Source organism: Coturnix japonica, chromosome 20 (genome assembly GCF_001577835.2).
Source record: "Coturnix japonica isolate 7356 chromosome 20, Coturnix japonica 2.1, whole genome shotgun sequence".
NCBI classification, from domain to species: domain Eukaryota; kingdom Metazoa; phylum Chordata; class Aves; order Galliformes; family Phasianidae; genus Coturnix; species Coturnix japonica.
In genome coordinates this window covers 7,406,250-7,430,643 of record NC_029535.1, presented here as the reverse complement: position 1 = coordinate 7,430,643, position 24,394 = coordinate 7,406,250, and the positions used below count along the sequence as shown (strand labels likewise).

The following is a 24,394-nucleotide window of genomic DNA, read 5'->3' as shown; positions in this document are numbered from 1 at the left end:
AGCAGAAGGGTTTTTTTTGTTTTTTAATTGGTTTCCATCTGTCAGACTTGTCAGTGGTGAAATTGGATGTTTGCACAGAGAAAAAAACTCCTTCCCCCTCACCCACCCCCAACACCTCCTCCCTTCCTGCTGGTTTGTCTCCAGACTCCAATGCGGTACGTGAGCAAGTTTATTTCAGCATCCGCTGTCAGCAGGAGTGGAGGAGTTGTGAGAAGAGACATCCCACAGTTCTGATTACTAGCGGATATTTTGTGTCTCATCTGTGCTTGGGAATCATTTCCTTTGGGTACTGTTGAGTCTGTTGTGATGCTCTAAGCCTTTAGGTTCAAGTAGCTTCTGAGATGTGCAGGTGCTTTATGACTTTGTACATATGAGAAAGATAGAATGGGATTATCAGAATGATCTATCCTTCCTCAGAAAGTCCTGGGTACCACAGTATTAGTTTCTACATGATATTTGTCAGATAGAAAAGAGGACAAGCCAAAGTGTTTACTACAACAGTGGATGAAAGGGAAAGTGGGAAACCACATAAGGATGCTGCTGCTCTCAGAAGTGAAGAACATGAGGCAGCAGTTGTAACACAGAGAGCTTGTATCTCTTCTCCCTTGTACTCCAAAAACAAGTGTATGCTCATCTGTACCAGCAAGTGGGACTAACAAGAAAAGGTGTCAATAGAGAGGTCTGAAAGTGAACAGGATTCTCCTGTCTCTGCATGTTTTTCTTTTAATGAAGGAAGATGCATTTAACTGATGCTCTACAGTCAGCCTATGAAGATAAACAAGATGCTGAGATGGATCCATACAGACGGTTAAGGCAAAGGAGTTGTTTCCTGAAGATACACAGTGGCTGATAACATTCAACATTTGTTGTTTCCAGCTTTCCTTCAGATACCCATCTCAAGAGCTTCAAGTGTTTGAACGTGGCCCCTACAGCAAAGCTTCAATTCTCAGGGAGTTTGAGGACAGCAGTATGTGAACCTCAGTGAGTTCAGCACAGCAACCTGCAGCATCTGTGTTAAGTCATCTCTTCTAACCATGTCTCTCTCTCTCTAGTGGAAGAATATAGCACAGACAAGTGGGAAAAATTTCGAAGCAGGTAAAATCAGATCAAATCAGAGGAGGATATGGGAGGAAGAGTTGAGCCTCCCTGACCCTGGGGTATTCTATCTTTGAAATCATGAAGCTTTGCAGGCTTGCTCAGGCTCTTGTGAGTTCTTCTATATACTTTCTGGATCCCAGAAGCATGGACCACAGGTAGCTACTCCAATGTCTTCTCCACAGATGACTTCTCCTCTCATATCTTTTCCCTTACAGTAAGTAGAAGAAAGACTTAAAACTGAAATAAAAGGGAATCATGACTTCAAGTTATGTGGAAAATGCAACTTGCTTATTTTAAACAAAAAGAAAAAAAAAAAAAAGGATTTCCCCTTGTATACTATTGTCACCTGATAGAAATCTGCTTCCACAGAATTGCCTCAACTAGTGAGACAGAATAAATTGGTCTGGCTTTGTGCAAAAGGGAAACTGAGATGACAACATTATTAGTGTTCTCAGGTAAAACCTGTCATACTGAATTAACAGTTTGTAAGGGACAGGAGGGACTGTTCCCTCATGTAAACCAGAACTGAGACATCACCTACAGAAATAATTGCATTAGCTTTGAATCAGCAATGGAAATAAAGAATAAACTATTATCTACTTAAGTTCTTCATTGTTATTGGTAACATCGTTGTGCAGACTAACTGAATTTCCTTTGTCTTCCCATTTATCAGAGGGTTTATGAGACACACTTTCTTCCTTCCCCCCTCCTCTTGTAGTTGTGAACACAGATAGCCTCTGCCTCTAGATCTAAAGTGTGAGCATTGGTTCAAGGTGTCTTTGTCCCAGGTTACTTAATTCCTGGGGATGTTAAGCTTCTGGCAGAGGGAGTGGGTGCACAGGGGAAAAAATAAGGTTCCTGCCCCAGTATCCTATATCACCTTTTGAATTTTGATGAGACTGTCCTACAGAGCTAGACCAGGCCATTTCTAGTTGTTTTACCATCACTCAGGCTCCACACAGACAGTAGCTGGCTTGACACACTTACTTGACATCACACCTCCAGTCCTCAGCATCTGTGCCAGCAAGCCAGCAGGACAGAGCAAGGATGCTGCATCATGTGTTACCTTGTGCTTTCTATGTATTTATGCAAATGCCATGTATTTACTCATAGTATACAGCATTGCTTCCTCCACAGCTCATTATTTATTTGAAATGAAATCCACTTTCCTGCATCTCAGTTTTTCTGAGCACATCCAGTTAAGATGAGCTACATTTTCTAGCAGCACAGAACAGTTTAAGGGAAAATGAGGACTTTTAGCTATGAATATTTATGGTTAGGGTTGAATTGTATTTCAGACTGCTATTCATTACTGCTGGTAGAATAGTGGATAAAACCTAATATTTAATTTAATTGATATATATTTTCTTTTGTGCCTTGATGGGGGAACAAATTTATCTGAAATCTGTGCACTGTTAGTATTTAAATCTTTTTAAGGTAACAATCTTATTAAAGGAAATGAAGGTAGGAATAAATCTCTAAGGCCAATAAGCCAGTATTTCTGTTCACAAAGAATCAACATACAGAATTGACTCAAGCCATTTTATAGAACGGATACTTTACTGTGAAGAGGAAAACAAATTATCTTCAATATAAACATCCATTGGCGTGTAACAACAGCTGCTCAAGTGAAACTTTTACTTGATCGCTCAGAATAGAAGGAGCCAGTTGGAAAGAAGTGAATATTTGTGAAGGGGATTTTTATCAAAACTGATTTTAAGTGCTCACAATTCTTTTCCAAATGTTACTTTGGAATGACTGAGAAAATACCTGCAATTGAAAAGTTAGATGTGAAAATGGAGGCACTGGACCAAGATGGACAATCTCTGGAGCTTTCTTTGGCAGCCGGTTAGCAGGATTCTACCCACGTCCTGCCTTCATCCCAGTGCACTGGGTGCAGAACAGCTCACTTTCCCCTCCAGTTCATTTTGATGATTGTTCTCTTCTTTATTTCTTTGTCTTTGCACAAATAAATGGCCTCTGGAGAAATGCATTTTATACCTCACAAGAAATAGGCTCCATTTCAAAGAAACATGCAACATCCTCAGGTTTATTATTTGTCACCAAAAAACATCTTTCCCATCTTATCTGATTCAGTGTTTCATTTAAGTCCTGTAGCTCCTAATTCTCCATTACCCCTGGTGCCAGCTGCTAGGAAAGTTTATTGGGCTCATCAGAGTCTTGCTGTGACTCACAGCGCCTTCATACATAAAGCAGCCTTTTCATGTTGATCAAGACAACCGATCTTCAAACCCTACAATGCCTCCTGGAGAGATGGATATAAAAAATGGACAGACCCTGAGCCCCGAGGCAGTCCGTAAGGAAAACGAACAGCACAGAGGGATGAATTGTCATAAACGAGAGGAAGTGAAATTGTAGTTGAAGTAAAAGCTTTTGACTGGTTTGTGAATATGTGAATATCAGGCATGAGAAGAATGCGGGTTTTGTTTTCTTTCTTTTCCAGTGTTCTTCACTAGACGACGGCGTTGCAAATACAACTGTCCTCTCTCTGGAAAATGTCTGCAAATGCTGTTGATGACATGATGCATGACACTGAAAGCAAATAAGATTATAGCTGTACGTTTATTTCTCCCATCTTTTCTGATGACAGTTGGAATTCATTGAACCTTCTATCCTCCATATTAAACTGATAGAGCATAACCTTCCTTAAAGCTGAGCACTGAAAAGTCGCTACCTTTGGGGCTGCCATGCATTTCAACTGGGGCCAAATCAACATCTCCCTGTAGAGAAATTTTCTGGCTCTGTCTCCATATACAGAGATACATTAATTTTGCATTTGCCTTTCAGAATGACAGATGGAGCAAAGATAACTTTCCATAACTTCAGTTTTGGTGTTCATCTGTTGGCAGCTTTGCCTTCCCTGTTCACCACAGCTGTGAAGTTCCCACTAACAGTTAGCCAAATTCTTTCTCCAGCTCGCTGATGAAATGTTTTCCCAGTGAAAGCCAGTGCTACTTCCACAGGAACTGGATTATAACAAGGGAAAATCAGTGGGGCTGATGTATGCAAGTCATACTGGCACTGGAGCAAGAGGTAAAATTGCTGCTCATAAAATGAAATGTTGAAAATGAAATGATCATCAGAGAGACGGCAGAGAATGGAGTGCAATACTGACCTTCAGTGTGACACTGTGTATTTGCTAGGTTAAATCTGCATAGGTTAAATAAAGAGCTGGTGCACCATTCAGAGAACTGACTCTTGCTTGTTTATCTGGGAACATTGCTCTGGCTTTGATGAGGAGCTGGTTTTAACTGCACGTGAATGGAGTGAGAGTGGCTGCAGAGGAACAAGAAGTATTTTTCTCTGTCTCCTGAAGTTCATAAAAACTTATTAAGATACAAAGTGAAATCTGCAAGGGTGCTCTGTGAATGCCAGTGAGCTCCTTATGATAAACAGTATATCAAAAAGCACTGAAGCATGCTGTGATAAACGACATCCTTCCTTGCAGTTGTAATATATACAATAAGCAAGAGATATCATCCTGTATTCAATCAAAATGAAGACCAGAGTCTTTGTTCCTTTCACACATCAGCTACAAAATGTGATTTTTGTTTTAATCTGATCAGCGCCTCCGGCATTTAAGATTGGCCGTGGAGCTGCTAACATAATGAACTGCTTTATTTTTCCCCTGCTAAATGTTGTTTTAAAAAAAGCAAGTCATAGAAATGAGAAACAAAGATAGACTGGGTCACTTACAAACACAAATTGCGTTTCTTTTCAGGTCTAAGCTGATTTATACCAGCTGTGTACATGGGCCTTCATCTGGGTTTACAAACGCTCCCCAAATTGGTATTTGATTTTGTATCAAAAGTGCATAGGTTTGTGTTTACAGGTCTTGCTAAATCACCCTCCCCAGGAAGGTCAGACATTATCTGGACAAGAATATTGGCTACCTTGCAGTGGTGCCATCAGTCATCAGCTTCAAAATGCTTCTATCTGTGCTTGTCCAAATCAAGATCAAGCTCAGAGGAAGAAGAAGGGTTAAAAGTTCTGAGTCAGAAAACACCACTGGCTACCTAAGATGTTTTTCTGGAATGGTCCTGAAAACTCTAATTTCGTGCTTGTGACAATGGTAAAGGATGCATAAATCTTACCCTGATTCAGTAATGAAGTCTGAAGGAAGACAAAAAGTAATCCATTGCAGTAATAGAGCTTTGTAAGAATGCATAATCTGTGTGGGAGCAGCACTGAGAATGCTGCTGATGGTTGTGGCTGCTTTTCAAGTGGACAGAAGAGGTAGAACTCTCCATGGCACTGTTGAGGCCATTCCCATTTAGTAGAACTCATTCCTGTTTGGCTATTTTTGTGATGTAGAGTACAGTTCTTCACCTGTTGCAGTGTGTGTGTTTTCTGTAAGGAAGCAGACACCAAGCGTAGCATCACTATTCCAGCAAGAGTACTTTGAAAGCTGTCAAATGCTATGCCAAGGTTGTTGCTGTTAATGAAAGCAACAGGAGCTGCTTTTAAATGGTTGAACGTTGGCATGTTTGGCTGATATACCTCTTGAAATGGAGGTTATATATAGCTCTCAGACAGTGCTTATGCTGAATGAAGGAAAAGATGAATCAGAGCTGACTGGGCTGGAAACACTGGGGTTTGAATCGTTGGCCTGCAGAAAGATCTCATTAGAGACCCTGAGTGAATCTATTTTGTTCTCTGTTCCTGAAATCCATATCTATAAAATATGAGCAACCTTGAAGCAGCAAAGAGATGGAGTTTGTTAGGTTGTTAGCACGGTGCTAACACTGTTAAACATTGCTAATGGCTGCTGTTACATCTCAGTAATGTTCCTGAAATGTTGGGGTGCTGGTAAGTCCACAAGCGACTGTGCAATACATGCAGGCACAGGATAGCAAAATCCATGGAGTTTGCTCTCAGAAGAGCCCAGCAGTCTATTCCTCAGCAAAAATGATCTTGAGAAGCTAGTCTTACATTGTGCAGTCCATATTCTGGTTATTAAGAGTACCTATCACATTAACACCACCTTGGCTGTGTAGTATTTTTCCCTTCACACAGTTCTTGAATAAAAAATAGCTCTATAAACCTCCCTCGTAGCTCTGACTCTGGGATTCTTTCCTTACATATTTCTCTTTGGCAAGGAAACAAACCATGGGCCTGTTTGACCTAGTGCAAATACCTGCCCGATCCTGAGACATTTATAGGAAGAAAATGGTATGTGAATGTTTTCATTGGAATTTATGTAGTTAAGTAACAGTGATGAGTTGCAGAGGGCTCACACCAGATTAATTATGTTGTGTTTGAGCTCCTGAGGCTGAAAGCTGCATTGTATGCATGCTGGACATAGCCTTCCTAACAAATAGCTTCCAAAGACAGAAGAAAGAATAAGCAGAAGAAAGGAGCAAAGAAATTCTGGTCCAACTGTTTCAGCCTTTAATGTGACTGAAGTTGATGCAATGGCAAAGTGTAATGTGTCCATCCTTTGAACATCGTGCTGCATTTTGGTGGGACAAAGGAGGATGAAACAGTGCATCTGAGATACCGATGTTAATCACAAGTGAGGTGTTCATTATTCTTTCTGTATCTTTGGAGATCTTGAAACAGATCATCTGGGCCACATGTTCATAATCATTCCTTTTTGTACCTCACTTTATAGTGAAGCTGAGATTTTGCTTAAACAAGTATGTGGCTGTGGTATTCACACCTACAGTGGTATCTTGGCCATCTCTGAGGCAAACTTAAGTTTTTTGGACTCTCCTTCTCTTTTTACCATCCCAGTGGGCTCATCCTAAGCCTGTTGACACCAGTGTTTCTCTGCTGCACATTGCTGAGTGAGCCCAGCACCAGGCTGCCCAGCAGTCACTGCTGAGTGCTCACCATGCAGGGCTGCCCCCATAGTGAGCCCCAGTATTTTGCTGGGTACAGCCACCATCAGCACTCAGAGCTGTATCTGTGCTCATGTACTTGCGCTGGAAGGATTTTGCATGTGAATGCCCACAGTCTCTTCACACTTTGCTTCATACTTCACAGCCCACCTGGGACTTAGAACAATAAGCAGAATGTTCTGCCTTACTGCTTAAATACCCTCATGAATATACTCCAACCTGATCTACAGTTGAAATGAATTCAATAAGGCAGAGGAGGATTTAGAGACATTTTAAATAAATTAACTTTTGGATGGATGTTTATTAAGTTTTATGAAGCCATTTACTCAACTGCAATGTTTGTTTCAAAAAGCATCTGAAATTTTCCTCCTGTGAACTATGGATATTACCTTTATAATTGAAACGAGAAATAAGGGCCAAACTGAAAGAATTCCTTCTTGCTTGAAGTAAAGCCCTTTTCCCTTTCTAAAGCAGGAAGAAACTCATTGGCTATCCACAGTGTTTTGCTTTTCTTTGCATTGGTGGGGTGTGCTGTGATGCCTGATTGCACAAGGCTGTGAGGAGAGGTTTCATTGGTGGAGCACAGCTCATTGGTTTCTGAGAGTTTTGCTTTTTCAAGGCATCAGTTCTGAACTAGGGAATTCATGAGTAGAAGGCAACATTTTTCACCTCAGTTTGAACCAGGTCTGGGTATTCTGAGACTCTGCTGGGAGCATCCTGCTCTGCATGAAAATCTCATGCAGAAAAAAGGACATTGCTGCATATTGTGGGTTTTCACTGCTGAAGAGTTTAACTCCAGCTCTGTGGGCAGCTGACTGAAAACACACCTCCTAGCAGGGCAGGGCTGAAGACCAAATAAAACAATCCATCAAATAAATGTTCGGATTCAATAATTGATGCTGTAGGGACAACAGAAATCCTGTTCTCATTTGGAAGCAGCACTGAAATGCTTTTGGAGAGCCAGCACATCTCAGAGAGGTTTTAAAAGATGAAGTTTGTATCCATGAATGACTCAAAATACTTAGATGTTATTTCAGTGTTGTTTTCCAAGAACTTTTTGTGCTGCTAGAAATCAGAACAATCATGTGGAATGGCCCAAAAGTATGAAGATGTTGTGGGTTATCCTGCGCAAAAGAAAGAGGACGAGAAAGATGTCTGTCTTGAAGGCTGGAAGATCTCCATTCCCATCCCTCAGGCTTGTCACACTCTCAAAGCCCAGGGTTCAACCTGAGGGTGCAGGATGTGCAGGTTGGGCTGTGAACCAGCACAGACTCCCTTTACTTTTACCAGATCTAAGGAGATTTCACAGGGCTGGAGCACAACCAGCAGCCTGTTCTGGTGAGCAGGGTGTGTGACCCAGGCACATCAAGGGAAATCAACCCAAGCCTTAAATTTGGATATTTATTTCTTAGGTTCCAATTAATGACAAAATAAAATAAAATACCATACAGTACAAAGGCTAATATCAGGAAATAACCATTTCATTACAGTTTGATAGTAAACACAGTATCAATAATAGCATGTTACATAGAAAGAGTGTTTCCCATTGCTATACAAATGGATTTCACACCCTTTCCCTTCCCTTTGTCACAGGAAATCTTACAAAGGAGACGCTGACACACTTTGAACATTCATTTTTTTTTTCCCATTGCACAACAGGCCACAGAAAATAAAGCACATCAACAGTTTGTAGTTCAGAGAACAACAACAACAACAAAAAAAGGTGCACTTTAAGATATGTTTGCCATAAATACAGTATGTGCAGGACTATCAGGTGGCACAGCTGGGGAAGGACTCTCGATCACAAAGCCAGGACGCAGCACCATGAATTTTAGCAACTTCTGTTTCCCTACTGAACAAGTACAAACCGAAAACAGAAGTCGTTCATCTGTGATGTAAAGAATCAGAGCTCCAGCAGATAAAGATTTGTTTAAACAGCTACCAAACAACACAACCAGGAAGATACCAGACTAACAACGCGTTGCACACAGCGCTCTCAGCCCCCCACTGTGGGCACGCACGAATGGTAGCTGCACACATGCTCAGCTCAAGTCCACAACACAAAGCTGTCCGCAGCAACAGCAGACTTTTGTTTCACTGAATGTTTGATGCTGTCAATGCAAAGGTCCTGTGATGGTTGTGTTTCTAGTGTATGTCCTGCTAACCCTCCTCATCAATTTTTCCATTCAGTTTTCTTATTTACGGGCCCTGTCACTGAAGCGAGATCTCACGCGCTGAAGCTCAGCAGAGCGTTCAAACACCTCTGTGTATGGGGCCTGCGGTGAGAAAGTCCTGTCTGGGGGAAACTTCTAAACAGCATAATGACTTTGGAAATCTAATTTCACACACTGCCAAATAGACGGTCCTGACATGAAGACTGTGAAGATAAACGAAACCTCAAAAGTATATTTGAAGAGGTCACTCGATAAACTCTCCTCAGATGGGAATCGCTCTGAATCCATCTGGCAGCACTCCACATCTGTGGGTTCAACAGATTCTTTTTCAGTCGAAACAAACAGTTTGAAACACTTACAGGAAATTTGCATAGATTAACAGCACGCTGCATGAATGCTCACCACTCTGCCCCAAAAAGAGAATTCAGACAAGACAGGAATACAAAGATGTGAGGATGCATTTTGTTTAATGGCAAAAGCCAATTATACTCCACAAGGTTTAAAGCTAAACCCTTTTGTGTTAGCGGTTCAACCACTGTTGAAAGGTGTGTAAAGAAAGAGAATCGTGTCCTAGAAATATGCTGGGCATTTGGTACCTCGGTCTTCATGAGAGTACCATGCTTTTCTTCACAAAACCATGGGGTCTTATAGTGACTTATCCTCACTTCTTTGAGCTCAGGGAAAACAAAATTATTTTGAGTTTAGCAAAACTATGTGGGGGGTTAGGGGTGGTGGGGGAAGAGTATGAAATCAGCAGTAACTTCCAATACTCAACTCAGGTAATCAGTTTTGCCCAATGGAAGAGGTAGCTTTGAGCTGCAATCCCAAGTTAAGGCCATAGACTCTGTCCTGCTCCCACATTAAACTGTGGGAACAGAGCTTTAGAAACCAGAAGACTGCTTGGATAAATCTCCCATTGCAGGCAGCTCTTCCAGACTTGAGCTGTCCAACAAACACTTCATGATAAATTCATTTTCACTCCAGCTTGTTCTCATTTTCATGTCAAATCATAACTAAAGCCACCACCTTCACAGAGCTGTGATCAAAAGTTCCGTAAGCTGCCAGCGTATCTCAGTGATAAAAATCAAAACTAAACATCTTATGTGAGACTATTTCTGAACAGTGTTTCCTAAGATAACCAAGCACATTTCAGCAGGTTGGTGTTCAGTGAGCATATTAATAACATGAAACATTTCAAAGGTGAACACTGAAAAGCAACTGAGACACGCAGGTTGTTAAATCCAAATGGAAGTCAAAGCAACACACAGTTACAGCTTCCATGGGAGGTTTCAGAAACCACCTCACAGCTGTTGACTCTATTTAGAAGAACCATTAAAAAGTTTGGGTCCTCTTCAGAACTATTTAAAGGTTGTCTTGCCTGGAAGGCTGGCACTAAATGTGTGATATTAAGACTCCTCTTCCTCTGCTCATCGTACCTGGACTTTGCTCGTGCAGGAGGAGTGAGAGCAGTGAAGATAATTGGCTTTATAGGGTCTATTATGGATGATGTCCATGAGTTATTTATTTGTTGGCAGCTCACCTTTGTCAGTCAGCTGGAAGCTGTCAAGGTGCCACAAGTGCTGTGTCCCCCTCTCAGCTACAGTCATCTACAAACATCGTAAAAGTTTGAGCTGTAATGGACAGGCATTGGATGAAAGTAGCAAAAGTGAATAAACCAAGAATATACAGGTTCTGCTATTCCTATGTGATTTACATAGCCCATGGTGCAGGGATGTACTGATCCTCTACAGCTTCTCTTGCAGTCTGCCCAAGCCATTTCTAGCACACACACAGTGATGACATTTGCTGGTTCCTCACAAATTTCCTTGCAAAGAGAAGCCAGTCTCCTCTGTCCTTTTTCTGTGTATGTGTCCCTTTACTGTTTTTCCTTGTCAAAGAAGAATCAACTGCACATGAGCAACAAAAGTGCTTTGTCAATTGTAAACTCTGCCCTCTGTTTTGTACAACCAGGGCGAGAAATTAAGAGAAGGCATGACAGGACAGAGCCTGTAGTTTGGCGGAATCAGAAGGAACTAAAGCCCGACCGATTTCTGTTTTGAGCCCTTTCCTTTGGAGTAGTTTGTAGTAGGCATTAAAACAATCTCCTGTCCCTGCTAGGTGTGGTTGGAGGTCATGGCTGGCAGATGAACCATGCATCTAGCTCTGTACCACTGCCAATAAATGCCTCAGGAGCAGAGTGCTGTCACTCACAATGAACAGCAAATGCCCCAGAGGTGTTCTCTCCATGTCCTGAGCCCAGCAGGGCCTAACTGATGAGATGCTGCTGGTACTGAATGTATCAGGAGCTGATCTGCATTGCAGAGGACACTGTGAAGATCTGGAGGCCCACACAGCTGTACATGGGGCCAAAAGCAGAGCTAAGGGTCACTTCCAGTTTGTCATCATAAAGAAGCAAGCCCCCTCCGCAAGTGTGCAGGGATTTGCAAAGAGCCTCCTTTCACCAGAGCTCCCCCTAGAACTCTCTTTATGTAGAATCTCTTCATTTCTGTGTTTTCAAACAGAATCAACCCAACTTTCCTTTCCCACAGCCATTCTGAGCAGCAGAAACAAAGTCTGTCACCAGCAGAGAACAACCCTTCTAGCAGCAACTGCAGATAAGACTAAAATCTAACCTTATTACCAGGGCTCCAGTCTGCCCCTTGCCCCACTATGGCTCACCTCTATTTTAGAGCATGTTTGAATTCTTGCTAATGGTTTGTGACTGCACCACTTTGTAAAGGCCAGACCTTTAACAAAATGCATGGTTTCCCTGATAGGATGTGTTTGGCTCACCTTTGTGTGACCATAATTGGCTGTTGTGGAATGCCTCTGGCAAGGAGAATGTGAGCAGGGACAGCTTTGATTTACTTTCTACCTCTTTGTGAAGGGGGACATAAGGTCGCTAACAGTAAAATCACAGCACAGGTTGAACAAGATGATGGGTTGGTTCCCAGGTTCATGCAGGTCACCATCTGCTGCTATGACAGCCCAGAAAGCCCTTTAGCTTGTCCCAGAAGCCCTTGATGCCAAAGGCTCTTGGGCAGTTTGTTACATCTATCTCATAGTTGGCTGTTAGAGGTGGAACAATGCAAAAATAAACATCATGCTACCTATCCTGGTCAGCTGAGAAATTCCAAATTCAAAGCAATAATCAAGGGGAAAAATACGAGGAAGAAAATATATACTGTATGTCCTCTTATTTTGATCCTGACTTTTGTTCAGAACATCCTCATAGTCAGGATTCAGCACAACCCTGACTGAGCCAAACTGTCTGATTTGCTGTAAACAGGTCTCAGCCCTGTTCCTCAGACTCGTTAAAAGGAAGTTTGTTTTAGAGCTAGACCCTGTGTTCTTCACTATCTGAGGATTTGTGTATACAGATCAGTGTGCCAACAGTTTTGGTAACAAAAAGAAATGAAAGGTACAAAAAGAGGCCCCACTACCTACAGCCAGTAGCCTATGAGATGTCAGCTTGTGAAATAAATGGGAAGAATCTTGAAGTCCAACAGGACTGGGATGGTTGCTCTCATATCTGCAGGCTGGAGCCCTCAGCAGCCTGCTGTTTTATCTCCTCTTTAATGCAGGCTAGCTAGCTGTTTTCCCTGGCAAAAGAAACATGAGTTTGGCTGTGTGGCATAAGTAAGATTTTCCATTCCTGTTCTTTTTCAACACTCCAGCTGGGCACATTCTCTACATTCTTGACTTTGCCAGAGACTCTGTTACTTATAGGTGTTGCAATACCAATACCAGAGAGAGTGGGGCTCCCTGCACCAGGCACTACACATGCCCTGAAGTGAAAGATGCCTCCAATTCCCCCCAGGCTATCCTCACCCTATTCTAAGTAAGGCATCATCTGTTGGTATTTAAGTTCAAGGAGCCAGAATGGCTCTCTTGAGCACCCAGGTCTTATTTGTAAGAATTTAGATGTAATTCTAAAACACCCATTTGACTCCCTGAGTTTTCACTCCTTGCTCATTGAGTATCCATCCCATAGATGAGCATGTCCCTTTGCCAAAAACAAACCTTTCATTCTGAAATTGCTTTCTCCTCCCTAGACTCTGCTCAGTGCCACCAAGAGGCATGATCTCAAACCTTTGGATGTGAACATGGCATCTCTGCATTGAGATAAGGATGAAATACAGTATGAAGTAGCCTAAATTTAACATATACTGGCTTCCCAGTTAACACTGTACCTGGATTTACACCAGACTGAACTTACAAATCGTGTAGACATCACTCACAGGAGGCAAGGCCAATGCTTTAAAATAACCTCAAAGTTACTGGCAGAAAGAAGCCTATTTCTCCAACAAAAATGACTTTGCTAAACACGCTTTGTGTTACATGAATTCAGAGACCACGTATGAAAGTCACAGAGGCCTCTCTCAAGTTTAGACTCCATGAAATGCATTTCTCTTCCTCCTTTGGCTTCAGTATGTAGTTTCCCTTGTGACCTGGCTGGAAAAAGTGTGGTTGCTGGAGATGCTGTTGGATTTCCTGGTGAACGCAAGTCGTTTTTTCTTCTTCCTCCATGGCAGGCACACGAGGGTGAGCGTAGAAAGGAAGATCTGTCGGAAATTTGCGGACACCAGGTTGTATAGGATGGGGTTGATTGCCGAACTGACGTAGAAGAGGACATTTGTCAGCATGTAGAAGTAGTGGTAGAAGTTGAAAAGGAAACTGGAAGAACAGATGAAAGATAGAATTCTAAGTGGAGTGTGGAGAATTGGAATAATTCAAAGTCACAAGTGTGAGGAAAACATGAGCTTTTCTTGTTGCTAACTTTTCCCTGTTAGGGGCATGATCTTGCCAGTGGGAGTCAGTGCAGGCACCATCTGGTTTCAGCTGAGACTGGGCAAGTGTAGGTCAAATGCCTTTACAAAGGTCTTGCCCCAGTCTCTACCAGTTAGAAACTCATTTATGCCCTGGGACTGGTTGGGATACTTGCCTCATGTTCATTTTTTTCTTTGAAAATATACATGTTTGAAATTGAGAAACCAGATGGAAATTTGCTTCTGTGTAATGCATATACACTGGTTTGACTTTCCTGGCTGCAGTTCTGCTATACAGAGCCTGCAGAAGAGCCAAGATCTTGTAACAGATGCAGATATCTCCTCCCCCAGGCAGTGAGAGCTGCATCAACTCATTCAGTGGGTCCCTGGGTTAGAATCTGCCTATACTCTGGGATGGCATTCTCAGCTAAGGGTGTAAGCTGGTAACAGAATGCTTTTGGAACATATCCTCACCATCACAAGATGATGTTTTCATCTCAAATATTTAGCTTTATTTTTATTTTTTTTTTCTTTTGGAAATATCTTTCCTCGGGAAAACTGAGCTCATCATCTCTGTGCTGGTAAAGGGTTTATAAACAACATAGATCTCATTTTCAGAAAGATGTTCCCCAGGTTCATTTATCTCAGTGGAAACCGCAGACCTTTTTGTTAGTCTGAGCACTGTCTAACAGAAGATAAATAGACGAGTGCTGGAGTACATCACTAGCTCCCCATGGCCCCCTCAGCAATGCCAAGTGCAGTGTGGCCCATCCAGCTCTTAGAAGCTGAGTTTCTCAATGTAGCTGTGAAAAATTAACTTAGCAGAGATTTGTTCAGGAGCAGACGTGCCTTTATAGATGATTATGTTGAGCTGCTGCAAGCTCTTGATTAGCCTCCATGCAGTTTGTTCACCATTCATAATATGCCTGTAAATTCAACATTTTCCTAAACTCACTCACAGCTTTTAAAAGAAGAAGAAAATAAGGGAATGCAACCGGAATACATAAATTCACACTAACTACTAGCAGAATTCTCTACCTCTTTGGCTCAAAGCAAAACCAGCCACTACATAATTGCTTGCTGCTTTAAGTGCTTTACATATAGGAAAGCAAATAAAGAAACAACAGTTTGCCTCCGTGTGTGCCTAGAGCTCTGTATTCGTAGATTTTGGCTTTTACTATGGGTGGATGTACATTTCCATTCAGCAAACTGCTGTATGACAAATTACTATTATTTATGCTCGGAGTTTATGAAATTTTAATATCTCATTGTTGCTCTGCCTTTTGCTGTCATGGATTTTTTTCTTTTCCTGCTCATTGCTGTAAGCAGAGCCATACCCAGAGAGAACAGGGGCATAATGCTGTGGGAGGAGAGAGACATCTTACAGTGAGAACCTCTTATGTTATCTCTCTCTCTCGGGTTACCTGGGTTTAGATCCCTAGACAGTGTTAGCACTATGCATATTTAAAATGAATAATCAGCTCTGTAGCTGCCTTGCCAAGGAACTGGGCCTGATGCAGCAGAGAAGCTACAAGTAGCTGTTTGTGTGCCTTTGCCCATCTGTGAACACCAGTCTACTGCTCAGTGTGTAACTGCATGTAGGTATGTATCCCTATGCAGTCTATGAGTCTGTGAAAATGTCTATGAGACATTTTCTGATCAGTGAAAACTGCTGGTGTTTAATTTTATTGCACTCCCTGTAAAACACAGTGAGTGTCCTATCCCAGATTCCGAGCATCCCAGTTATTTTCCCATCTGTGAAATCTCTCCTGTCAGTAAGGAAACGTGGCACTGTGCAAGTAAATGGGCTGTTGACAGGAACTGCTCCATCTTAGGGCTGGAGATCGATATTTCCACCATAGAGACAGCGATCCCCTTTGGATGCATAAACCCTTCTGCCAAATGTCGTTTCATTAAGGGCTGTCAGAGGTGAATATCCATTGCCGTTGTCATTAGGGATGATTCTGGTTCAAACTAATGCTTCCTTCAGCTTCATCAGGGGGTGTTAGATGTCAAAGCAACGACTCTTAATTTGGCTGCTAATCATGGCAAGAAATCCAGAAGTAAAATCAACACAACAATTAAGAGGTGGAGGCTTTATGCTCCTCTTCTCTCCAGTCCCCACCCCAACCCCCATTCTATTGGTGCCCAGAGCTGAGCTCCAGCCTGGCCCCACAACCCATCCCAGCATAGGGATATTTGCTCCTCAGATCACAACTCACTCTGTCCAGTGGTTGGAGGGGACGTAGCAAAACATGAGGCGCCGTATGTGATAAGGGAGCCAACAGACCACGAAGGCAATCACCACTGCACCTGCAAAGCATGAAAGAAGCCCATTACTTTTTGTGAGAAGTTCTTTCTCGAGGGTGAAAAGGGACCTGTCTGTATGGGTGTTTATCACTGTAAACTTCTTTCTTAAAGCCCCATTTTGTTCACATCTTGCTGTTGTGGAAGATATTAACAACCCTGAGGGACAAACAGCCTGAGAATACCTATAAAAACAAGTATAACAGAAATAATAGAAAAAAACAGCTATAAGCTGGGGACAGAGAAAATATGAATAAAAGAAGATATAACAGTGATAAGGGACTGCTGATGCCCAGATCAGATGGAGGCCAAATGAAATCAGACTGTATTTGCACCTATCCTTGCATTTTAGGCAGTTATGGCACTGGAGTTTTGTCTGCAATACCCACAGTGTCAGTTAGTGTGTGTTTTTCATCCAGGTAGACACAGTAATCTCATTAGTTCGCTACATGGAGCCACTGGCCACAGTCCCCACAGTGCTGGGGATCCTTAAACAGCCTCAGGAGCTGCTTTCTGGTGGCAGAACTTGTCCTTTTATTCTACATTTCTGCAATACCTGAGACAGTGATTACAAGATGGTCTGAACATTACTGTAATAGAAATTGTAAGTTAAAAAGAGGAGATGATGTATGTATCTTTTTGCTTTCAAGATTCTAGCCAGGGAATGTCAAACAATGGAAAACAGAACGTAACAACTCTGAAGCATAAAAGCTCTGCTGGTGCTGAGCAATCATCAATTGAAATTAAAAAGCAGATATATCAGGCAATCAAGAGAAAGATTTGTTTCCTTTTGCAATATGTATCTCAACCTCTGTATGAAATGACAACGTTCTGGCAGAATCCCAGCAGGAAACAAAGAAGTCTCAGTTAAAACATAACGTAATAAAAGCCAAGAAGAAAATCAAGGCTAAACAAAATAATTATGTTAATTTTTTTTAACCCAAATTTGCTCTACAGACAGTAAGGGCCTCATCACTCTTGTCCTCTATGTGACCTGTAAGGACTAGGAGGTAGCAATGCTCTCTCATCAAGCTATGTACCACCAGTGCAATGTGAATTTGGAGGCTGTTTTTCCTTCTGCTTTCTGATTGAAAACACTCACACTTTATTTCAACCTCATGGGTTATCTCATGTATTATACACCTCACTAACAATGAGGATGGCTACGTTATTCTGCAGCAGCTTGTGTGATGTATGAAAACAGGAACCCTGCAAAAGTCATTTATTCAGTAAAATTTCAAGCATCTGAAAGAATATGTTTTGGAAAGCAGGCAAGAGGGGCTGGTTTTATTCTCTCATCTAACTGAATTCATTATTTCATTCTGACTATTTTTTGGCTGCTATATGGCCATTGTGATCACAGATGTAATTTGTCGCTATAGGGTCTAAAAGACACCACCAAGTGGATGAATTTGACCTGCATCACATCCAAATAGTTTGCAGAAACCTAAGTGCACTGACAGGTCCCAGGTGTTGCCTCACACCTGCAGCTCTTCAGGCACTGCAGGGCCTGGATTCTTTCTAATGCCAACTTTAATGGTCCTGCACATCGGCCCATTAAGTCTCCCAACATGTTAATTGAAAGTGTTTTCCTCCTCGTAAGGGATCTCTGCTTCTGTGGTTCTGAGAGTGTGAAGCCAGATAGCACAGAGGCAGGGGTCTATATCAACAAAAACACACACTGAGAGAAATAACCACTTGACCTCAGCTAACAGATAGTCAATTAAATAATCTGTGGTAATTCTGTAATATCCCAAGCAATCATTCTGCAATTAGAACCGTATTAAACACATGGCTAAGTACAAAGGAAGCACTTGGGGGCTGATTTTGAAATACTGGCTGAGCAGTGCGCTGTCAGGCTCTGTGCAGTGTGGGTTAGGAGGCCCTGACCCACGTTTGTCACTCTTAACCCTGCCGTATCAAGGGCAATGTTGCTGCCAAAATGATTTTTTTATTACTGTTATAGGCTCCCAGAGCCTATTCTCCATCATCTGAGGCTTCACACAGACTGGATTTCTTTGGTGTTGTAAAATGGGGCAGGACAGCCTGGTAGAGCTGAGCACCACCTGGGGAAGGATTCAAAACAAGGCACAGTGGGTCTTCATTTATCTTCTAAATCAAACTTGTAATTTAAAAGTGTAAACCTGAATTACTGCATCCTGTGATTTTCTATTTTGTCTCGTGGCTCAATTCCGTGCCTGTTTGAACAGCATCCCAAGGAGGAAGGGCAGGAGTATCACACAGAAAGTCTGCAGAGGGAAACAAAATCTTGAGCAACGTCTTCTTCATTTTCTAAGAGAAGATTTAGACTGTGCCAGTATTGATTTACAGACTAAGCTGGATGACAAAGCAAGAAGAGAAGCTAAATTTTATTAGACTACACTGAGTATTTTATTTCACCGTGTGTGTATCCTGTGGTTGTGGCTGGGAGGTGGCCATTTTCCAGGGCCAGTGTCCCCAAAATCTGGCAATGTGTGTGTAGTCCATTACATTACATTAATGCCATGGGCCCTGGCATTGCCTGGTGGACAGAGAGGAGAGATGCTGCTCAGAGAAGCTCAAATCCAGCCTTTCCTCAATAGCTTTTTTCAGACAGTTTTGCCCAATTTATTTCTTTTTCTTTGTGTTTCAAAGGGAGCTGAAAAACAGACAGCGTGTCATAAGTTTGGAGCAAAGACAGGAGCTGTCTGGGTCTGGGCAGACTGAGCAGAGCAAAACCTCTCATCCTTTTCTGAGTTTCAGCATATCAACAGCTGTTCATCTCCAATGCTGCTCAAGGGATGCACGCTCTGGCCGGTATTGAATAAAGTATAAAGCAGGGTAATGGGGCTCATTAATTTGCATTGATGTTGGCTTCTAGAGAAGCAGTCTCTGCGTATTCAAAGCTCTGGGGGTTTTATATGCTTGTTTAGCTGATGTCATTACAAGGGAATTTATCAGAACGGGGGATAAGTCTTACCGTGTGGTTTGATATGAGAGATGGAGAAAGTTGGGCCAAGTGTAGATGCAGCTGGCAGTGCCTGGCTAAACCTCAAGGCTCTGTTTATTCAAAATGATGCAGTACCTGACAGGTTGTCTGCAATATTTACACCATCAGACCCCAAAATAGGGGTTGTGTCACTTACAATGTGAGTAGGAGCCTAGTAAAAGTAAAACTGCTTGTGCTGGTATTTGGGTCACAAGGCTGTAGAAGAAAGCATTTCCATAAAAGTCGATAACTACCAGCAGAGAGTGGAGACCACCAGTATGCACCAGTAGAGCCCCAGGGAGTGAAACAAGGAGAAACTGGGAACTGAATGAGCCTAGGGAGCCCTCAGCTCCTTCAGAAACTGCTGAAGTCACATAGCCTTTGCTGGGTGCAATGCTCTTGTTCTCTTGTATATGTTACAGAGCAGTGTAATCATTAGTTTTGACTCCTTAATTTACATTCTTCAAAGGCAGGGATCTGCTTTTATTTTCCTGTATTATTTGCAGACAGCAGAGTGAATAGAAAAACCTTTTCAACACACACACACAAAAAAAAAACCAATAAAGTATTGCACTCTGACTATATTCTCCAGACTTGATTTTCAGAGGATTCGACTGACAGATTTGAAAATGAATGTGAATTCCTGTCCCTGCTCACACAGGACAACGTGATTAAAACATCTGCTGGCACCAGTGAGACCTGGTTTCATCCAAAAGGAGCAAGGCAGAATATGAAGGTTAAAAGTCAACCAAACAATGGGGCTCAGCAAGCAGCACATCCCTGCCAACACACTGCAAACCAGGGACTCTTCCCAAGTCCTCTTCTAAGATAATTAGTCATAGATGTTGCTAGATTCAATCTGAGCTTCATTTGTGTCGTTCATCCCAAGGATGTCAGGGTGTTTGGAGGAGAAGGAAGAAGAAAAAAGAAATGTTCCCCTTGGAAGGACAGATAAGGGCTCTAAGTCTTCTCCTCACCCCACTCAATACTCTTTCTACTCACAATGGTCAGGTATAACCCAAGGTGACTTTGCAGCCCCCTTCTTTATTCTCCTGTTGTTTTGAGTCCTACATGTCCTTTATTCCTCCCTGAGCTGTTTCTGCTTTCTGGGGGATCCTGGTGCTCTATTTGCTTCATGCTTCTGAAGTCACAGAGGCCTGGCCAGATTTCATGTCTAAAAAACACATCCGTTAGCTTTTTAAACACTCATACAAGACAGAACCTAATACCTGGAAAACCTGCTTGGCCAGCCCTAGGGTTGTATTCAGAGATGCAGCAGCTGGAGCCTGAGTTCCTATAGCCCTTGGAGCCTGAATCCCTGCAGCCGTGCAGAACTGGCACACAGATCTCCCTCTCCCCACAGGCACAGCTGTGCTGCATTTCTGCTCCTTGGAGGCTGTTTACAGAGTGCTCTGTACAACACTCTTTATGCCACTTGGCAGCCTGTAAAGTAAACCTACACATACAAACACCTCCAAGAAACATATACAACTATTATGTGGCTCATTTATCCTCCTGAATTTTAGTGTGACACTTCAGCTGTTAACCACAACTTCTATCCACGCTTAACGTCATGGGAAACTTGCTGAACTCCACTTGCAGCAGCTCAGATTTTTGTTAGGGTTACAAGCTGTCATGAATTTAGTTCCTTTCTTGCAAGCAAAGTGATTCATGGACAAATATGATTTCCTTATAGAACAGGAATTAGGAAAGACAACTCTTGAAGGAGCAGACTTTCAGACTGTGGTTCTTTTGTAGACCTTTGCAGCTGCAAAGCATTTGCTATTTGTTATTTCTGTTTGCGGGACAGTTACACTACATCTCATAGCATTATTCTCTTCAGATTGGTGGCTGAAACTTGGAACATCTGAAAAGAGAAATGGACAAACTCTTCAGCACATTTGTTCTGGAGGAGAATTATTCACACACGAAGCAATGAAACAAGTAGGATGCAGGGATGCTTCATTAATACTTGGCATTTGCCTGGCATTGCTTGAAGAAATGCAGAGGCTCCAGAACCATAATTTTAACATTCTCAGACTTTCAGTTAAAAAATACAGCGTGACTTCATCTCCTAAAACATACCATACTGAGGCATCAACCAACCAACTGTGGGAGGCTTTAAACCCCTCTAAATGCTTTATAATTGCTTCAGTTAAGCAGCTTCTGTAACAGCAAATGCTACCTGGGAGTGTTCACGCTTTAATGAGCTTAGCCAACATCCACCCAGGGATGCATAACACCTGCACTTCATGCCCATCAGTTTGCCTCAGTGTTGCTGTCATTACTTGGCTGTGCCCTTTAGTAGCTCTTCCTTCCCATTCGCTGGACGTGGAAGCTGTAGAGGAAGCTCCATTAAGAGGTGTTCCTCTCTGCAGTTGCTGGATGGAGCTTTGATGGAGACAATTAGTCTGTGCCACAGAACTGTCCACTTTCAAGAAGAAATGTTGGCTTAAAAGCACTTCCAGACTGAGCCAAGCTCAAATATGCCCCTGGAAAGACTTATATTGGATAAAGCAGGCAATAGTCTGGGCAGCATGTATGAGGTTTCATCTGCTGAAAGCTGCTTATTATGCAGTGTATATATCTGCATGTGTGTTTGAGTACTAGTGTATAGTTCAGATTTATTTAGGTAGCTTTCATCCTTATCAAATGGGCTGAACAGCACTGCTATAGTGCAACCAAGGATTAACAGTAACCACAAAAGGGAAAAACAAAGAATCCAAAACAACAACAACAAAAAGTCACAAAATAATGGAGGTGGCTTATTTTGGAGATGCAGAATAAATACTGGATAGCTAAAGGAGGGCATAGCATCTCTTTTTGGAGGTATTTTTAACAGCAGCATCAGTCAGATGTGGCCCAGTTATCCTTACAAAGGAGATGGGAAGCCACCAGTTCCTGGAGCTCTCAGGATGTGGATCCTCACACCTACAGAAAGCTGACAGCAGAGATGGAATTACAATCAGAAATCACACGCTTAATGAATTAATGAACTGGCTCACAGGAAGCAGGGCTGACATGTTCCTCGATCCTGATCTGCCTAATTGTTTTGTACATGACCAGAATCAGAGCCAAGAAAACACATACAAGCTAGTGAAGAGGAGGAAAGGGATGCAGAGGACATTTGAATGAAGCTGCTGGCCTGACAATTTTAGCACCTATTTTAATGTAAATAAGTACAAACTCAGTAAATCTGGAAGAAGGAAGGAAAGTGTTTGCAACTCTGATCTCTTTTCCCACTGTCATCCATAAACTCATCAGTCTGGGTAGATGATTTTGGTTGTGATGGAGCCCGGCACAAATCGTACACATCCTTGTAGAATGAAGGGCTGCCATCAGTATGTAGGAGTTAACTTGGACCCATTGGTGACGGATATTCTTCCACTGTAGGCAGTGGGATTTTTGGTGGGTTCTCTAAGGTCTGGATTTCCTTCCCCATGGAAAAGATGGCATTGGCCAAAGCACTTCAGCCACCAAGAGCTTTGCCATGAATTGAAGCAGCTGGAAGGCTTTCAGCTAACCAGCTCTCACCATCTCATGTGCATGAGGGCCCTCACAGCACAAAACCAGAACCAGTATATTTTAATGGATTTTTTTTAGGGTGTTATTTTTGAACTCCTTTTGCTTTTTCATCTGCCAGTTTAAGTTACCAGATTCTTTGTTTTTTCCTCAGATTGCTTGATTAAGGCATCCGGAATTTCACAGCACCACTCGGTTCCTGAGTGCAGGATCATTTATTTAACCTTTGTGTGAACTGAAGCTCTGAGAATTAAAGAAAAGGAAGGGAATAAAGCCAGATATTTAACGCCTAAGTTGCTGCTGATGGAATCATTAAAATGCTGAGCCGGTTTTGCTTTTGAACTCATTCAAAAGCTCTTCCTCAGAGAGCTTTTGTGTGAGAGCAGGTCTATTCTTTAGCTTTACATATTGGCAAGCAAAGGCAAAAGAAAAGGATTATTTGTTACCACTCTAATTGTGGTTGTTTGGAAGAAGAATAAAATATTGAATCTCTTTCTGTCTCCATCCATGGAGATCACAATTCTGCCTCATTTCTCTGCGATGTTAATTCTCATCCATCAGTTCATAAACGGCCATTTGTGCTCACAGCTATAAATGTTGTCTGAGACACTGCAGTAATTATGAGTACAAAGGTGAACCCTTTATTGCGCCTGAAATTTGGATGGAGGCGTTTTCAATAACTGGGCTGAGGAATTCATCCAAAATATGTTTGCAGCCGCTTTGAGGCCTGCAAACTTTAATAAAAATCTTCCGAGAAGCTTTTTATTTGTTTATTTATTTATAATTCTACTGCACCCTAATGCTCCAATTTGGCTTTGGGACAGAATGCAATGTCTTGCCTGCGATAGGAATAGCTCAGGCAAAGTTTGCACAACACCGCATGCAAAATCTGGCAGGGAGCAGACAAAATGCAACTCCAGGGGTGCAGACGTGTCCCTTGGGAACCCTGCTAAGGTGACAGTGGGACTTTGGCTCCCAGGAAAGCATATAAGTAAGACTCACCTTCCCCCAGAGCTGTGTACTTGACTTTGGGAGATGCAGGGGCCCCTCCAGCAGAGCCAGCAGTCAATAGGGCTTCATATTCAGCCCCGTTCAATATAATCTTCATAGTAATGTGTTTATATGTTCATATGCTCTATATTACATGTTTATATGCTCTATATGTTGGTCTGGGAGGTTTGGGGGAAAGATAATGCATCATCTGCTGGTCTAATAAGCAGAACACCAGGGAAGATTGGGCTGACCCTGGCTGTGTGCAGCACAGGAACAAGGAATGATCTCTCTGCAGGCGATACAGCGGTCGCCCATCACTGCCTCACTGCCTCGCTTCAGGCTTGGATTTCTCATCAGCAGAAATAGCGACATTTTAACATTGCTCCGTAATTGAAATTGTAAGTCAAAGTTTTGAAGAGGAAAACCAGCCTGATTTGATTAAGATTTTTCTTTTCTTAATCTCAGCTACTCGATTTTTTTTTTTTCTGTCCAAAAAAAGAAGGAAAATTGCAATCTGAATCAAAGCTGTGACTGCAAGAAACTCATTTCTCTGTGTGTACCATCAGGGGAAAACCAATTCTCCACACTCCTCTGGCTAAGCAGAGATCACCAGAGCAGCCCCTATATTTGCCTGCAGAATGAGGAGGATACCAATGCCTTGCTTCCAGCAGCAGAAAGGGACCTGCATGCCTACATGGC

The 24,394-nt window shown here is 42.3% G+C and overlaps 1 protein-coding gene across 1 annotated transcript in view; it reads right to left on the bottom strand.

Moving 5' to 3' along the window:
• Positions 1-8,349: 8,349 nt before the first annotated feature.
• NTSR1 (neurotensin receptor 1) overlaps positions 8,350-24,394 on the bottom strand; it is a 47,614-nt gene continuing 31,569 nt past the window's right edge. Inside the window, exons 3-4 of the mRNA XM_015881684.2 lie at positions 16,128-16,218; positions 8,350-13,813 (exon numbers count right to left, since the gene is read on the bottom strand). Of these exons, the coding sequence (XP_015737170.1) occupies positions 13,564-13,813; positions 16,128-16,218 (341 nt within the window). The 3' untranslated portion in view covers positions 8,350-13,563. The remainder of the gene's footprint in view (positions 13,814-16,127; positions 16,219-24,394) is intronic.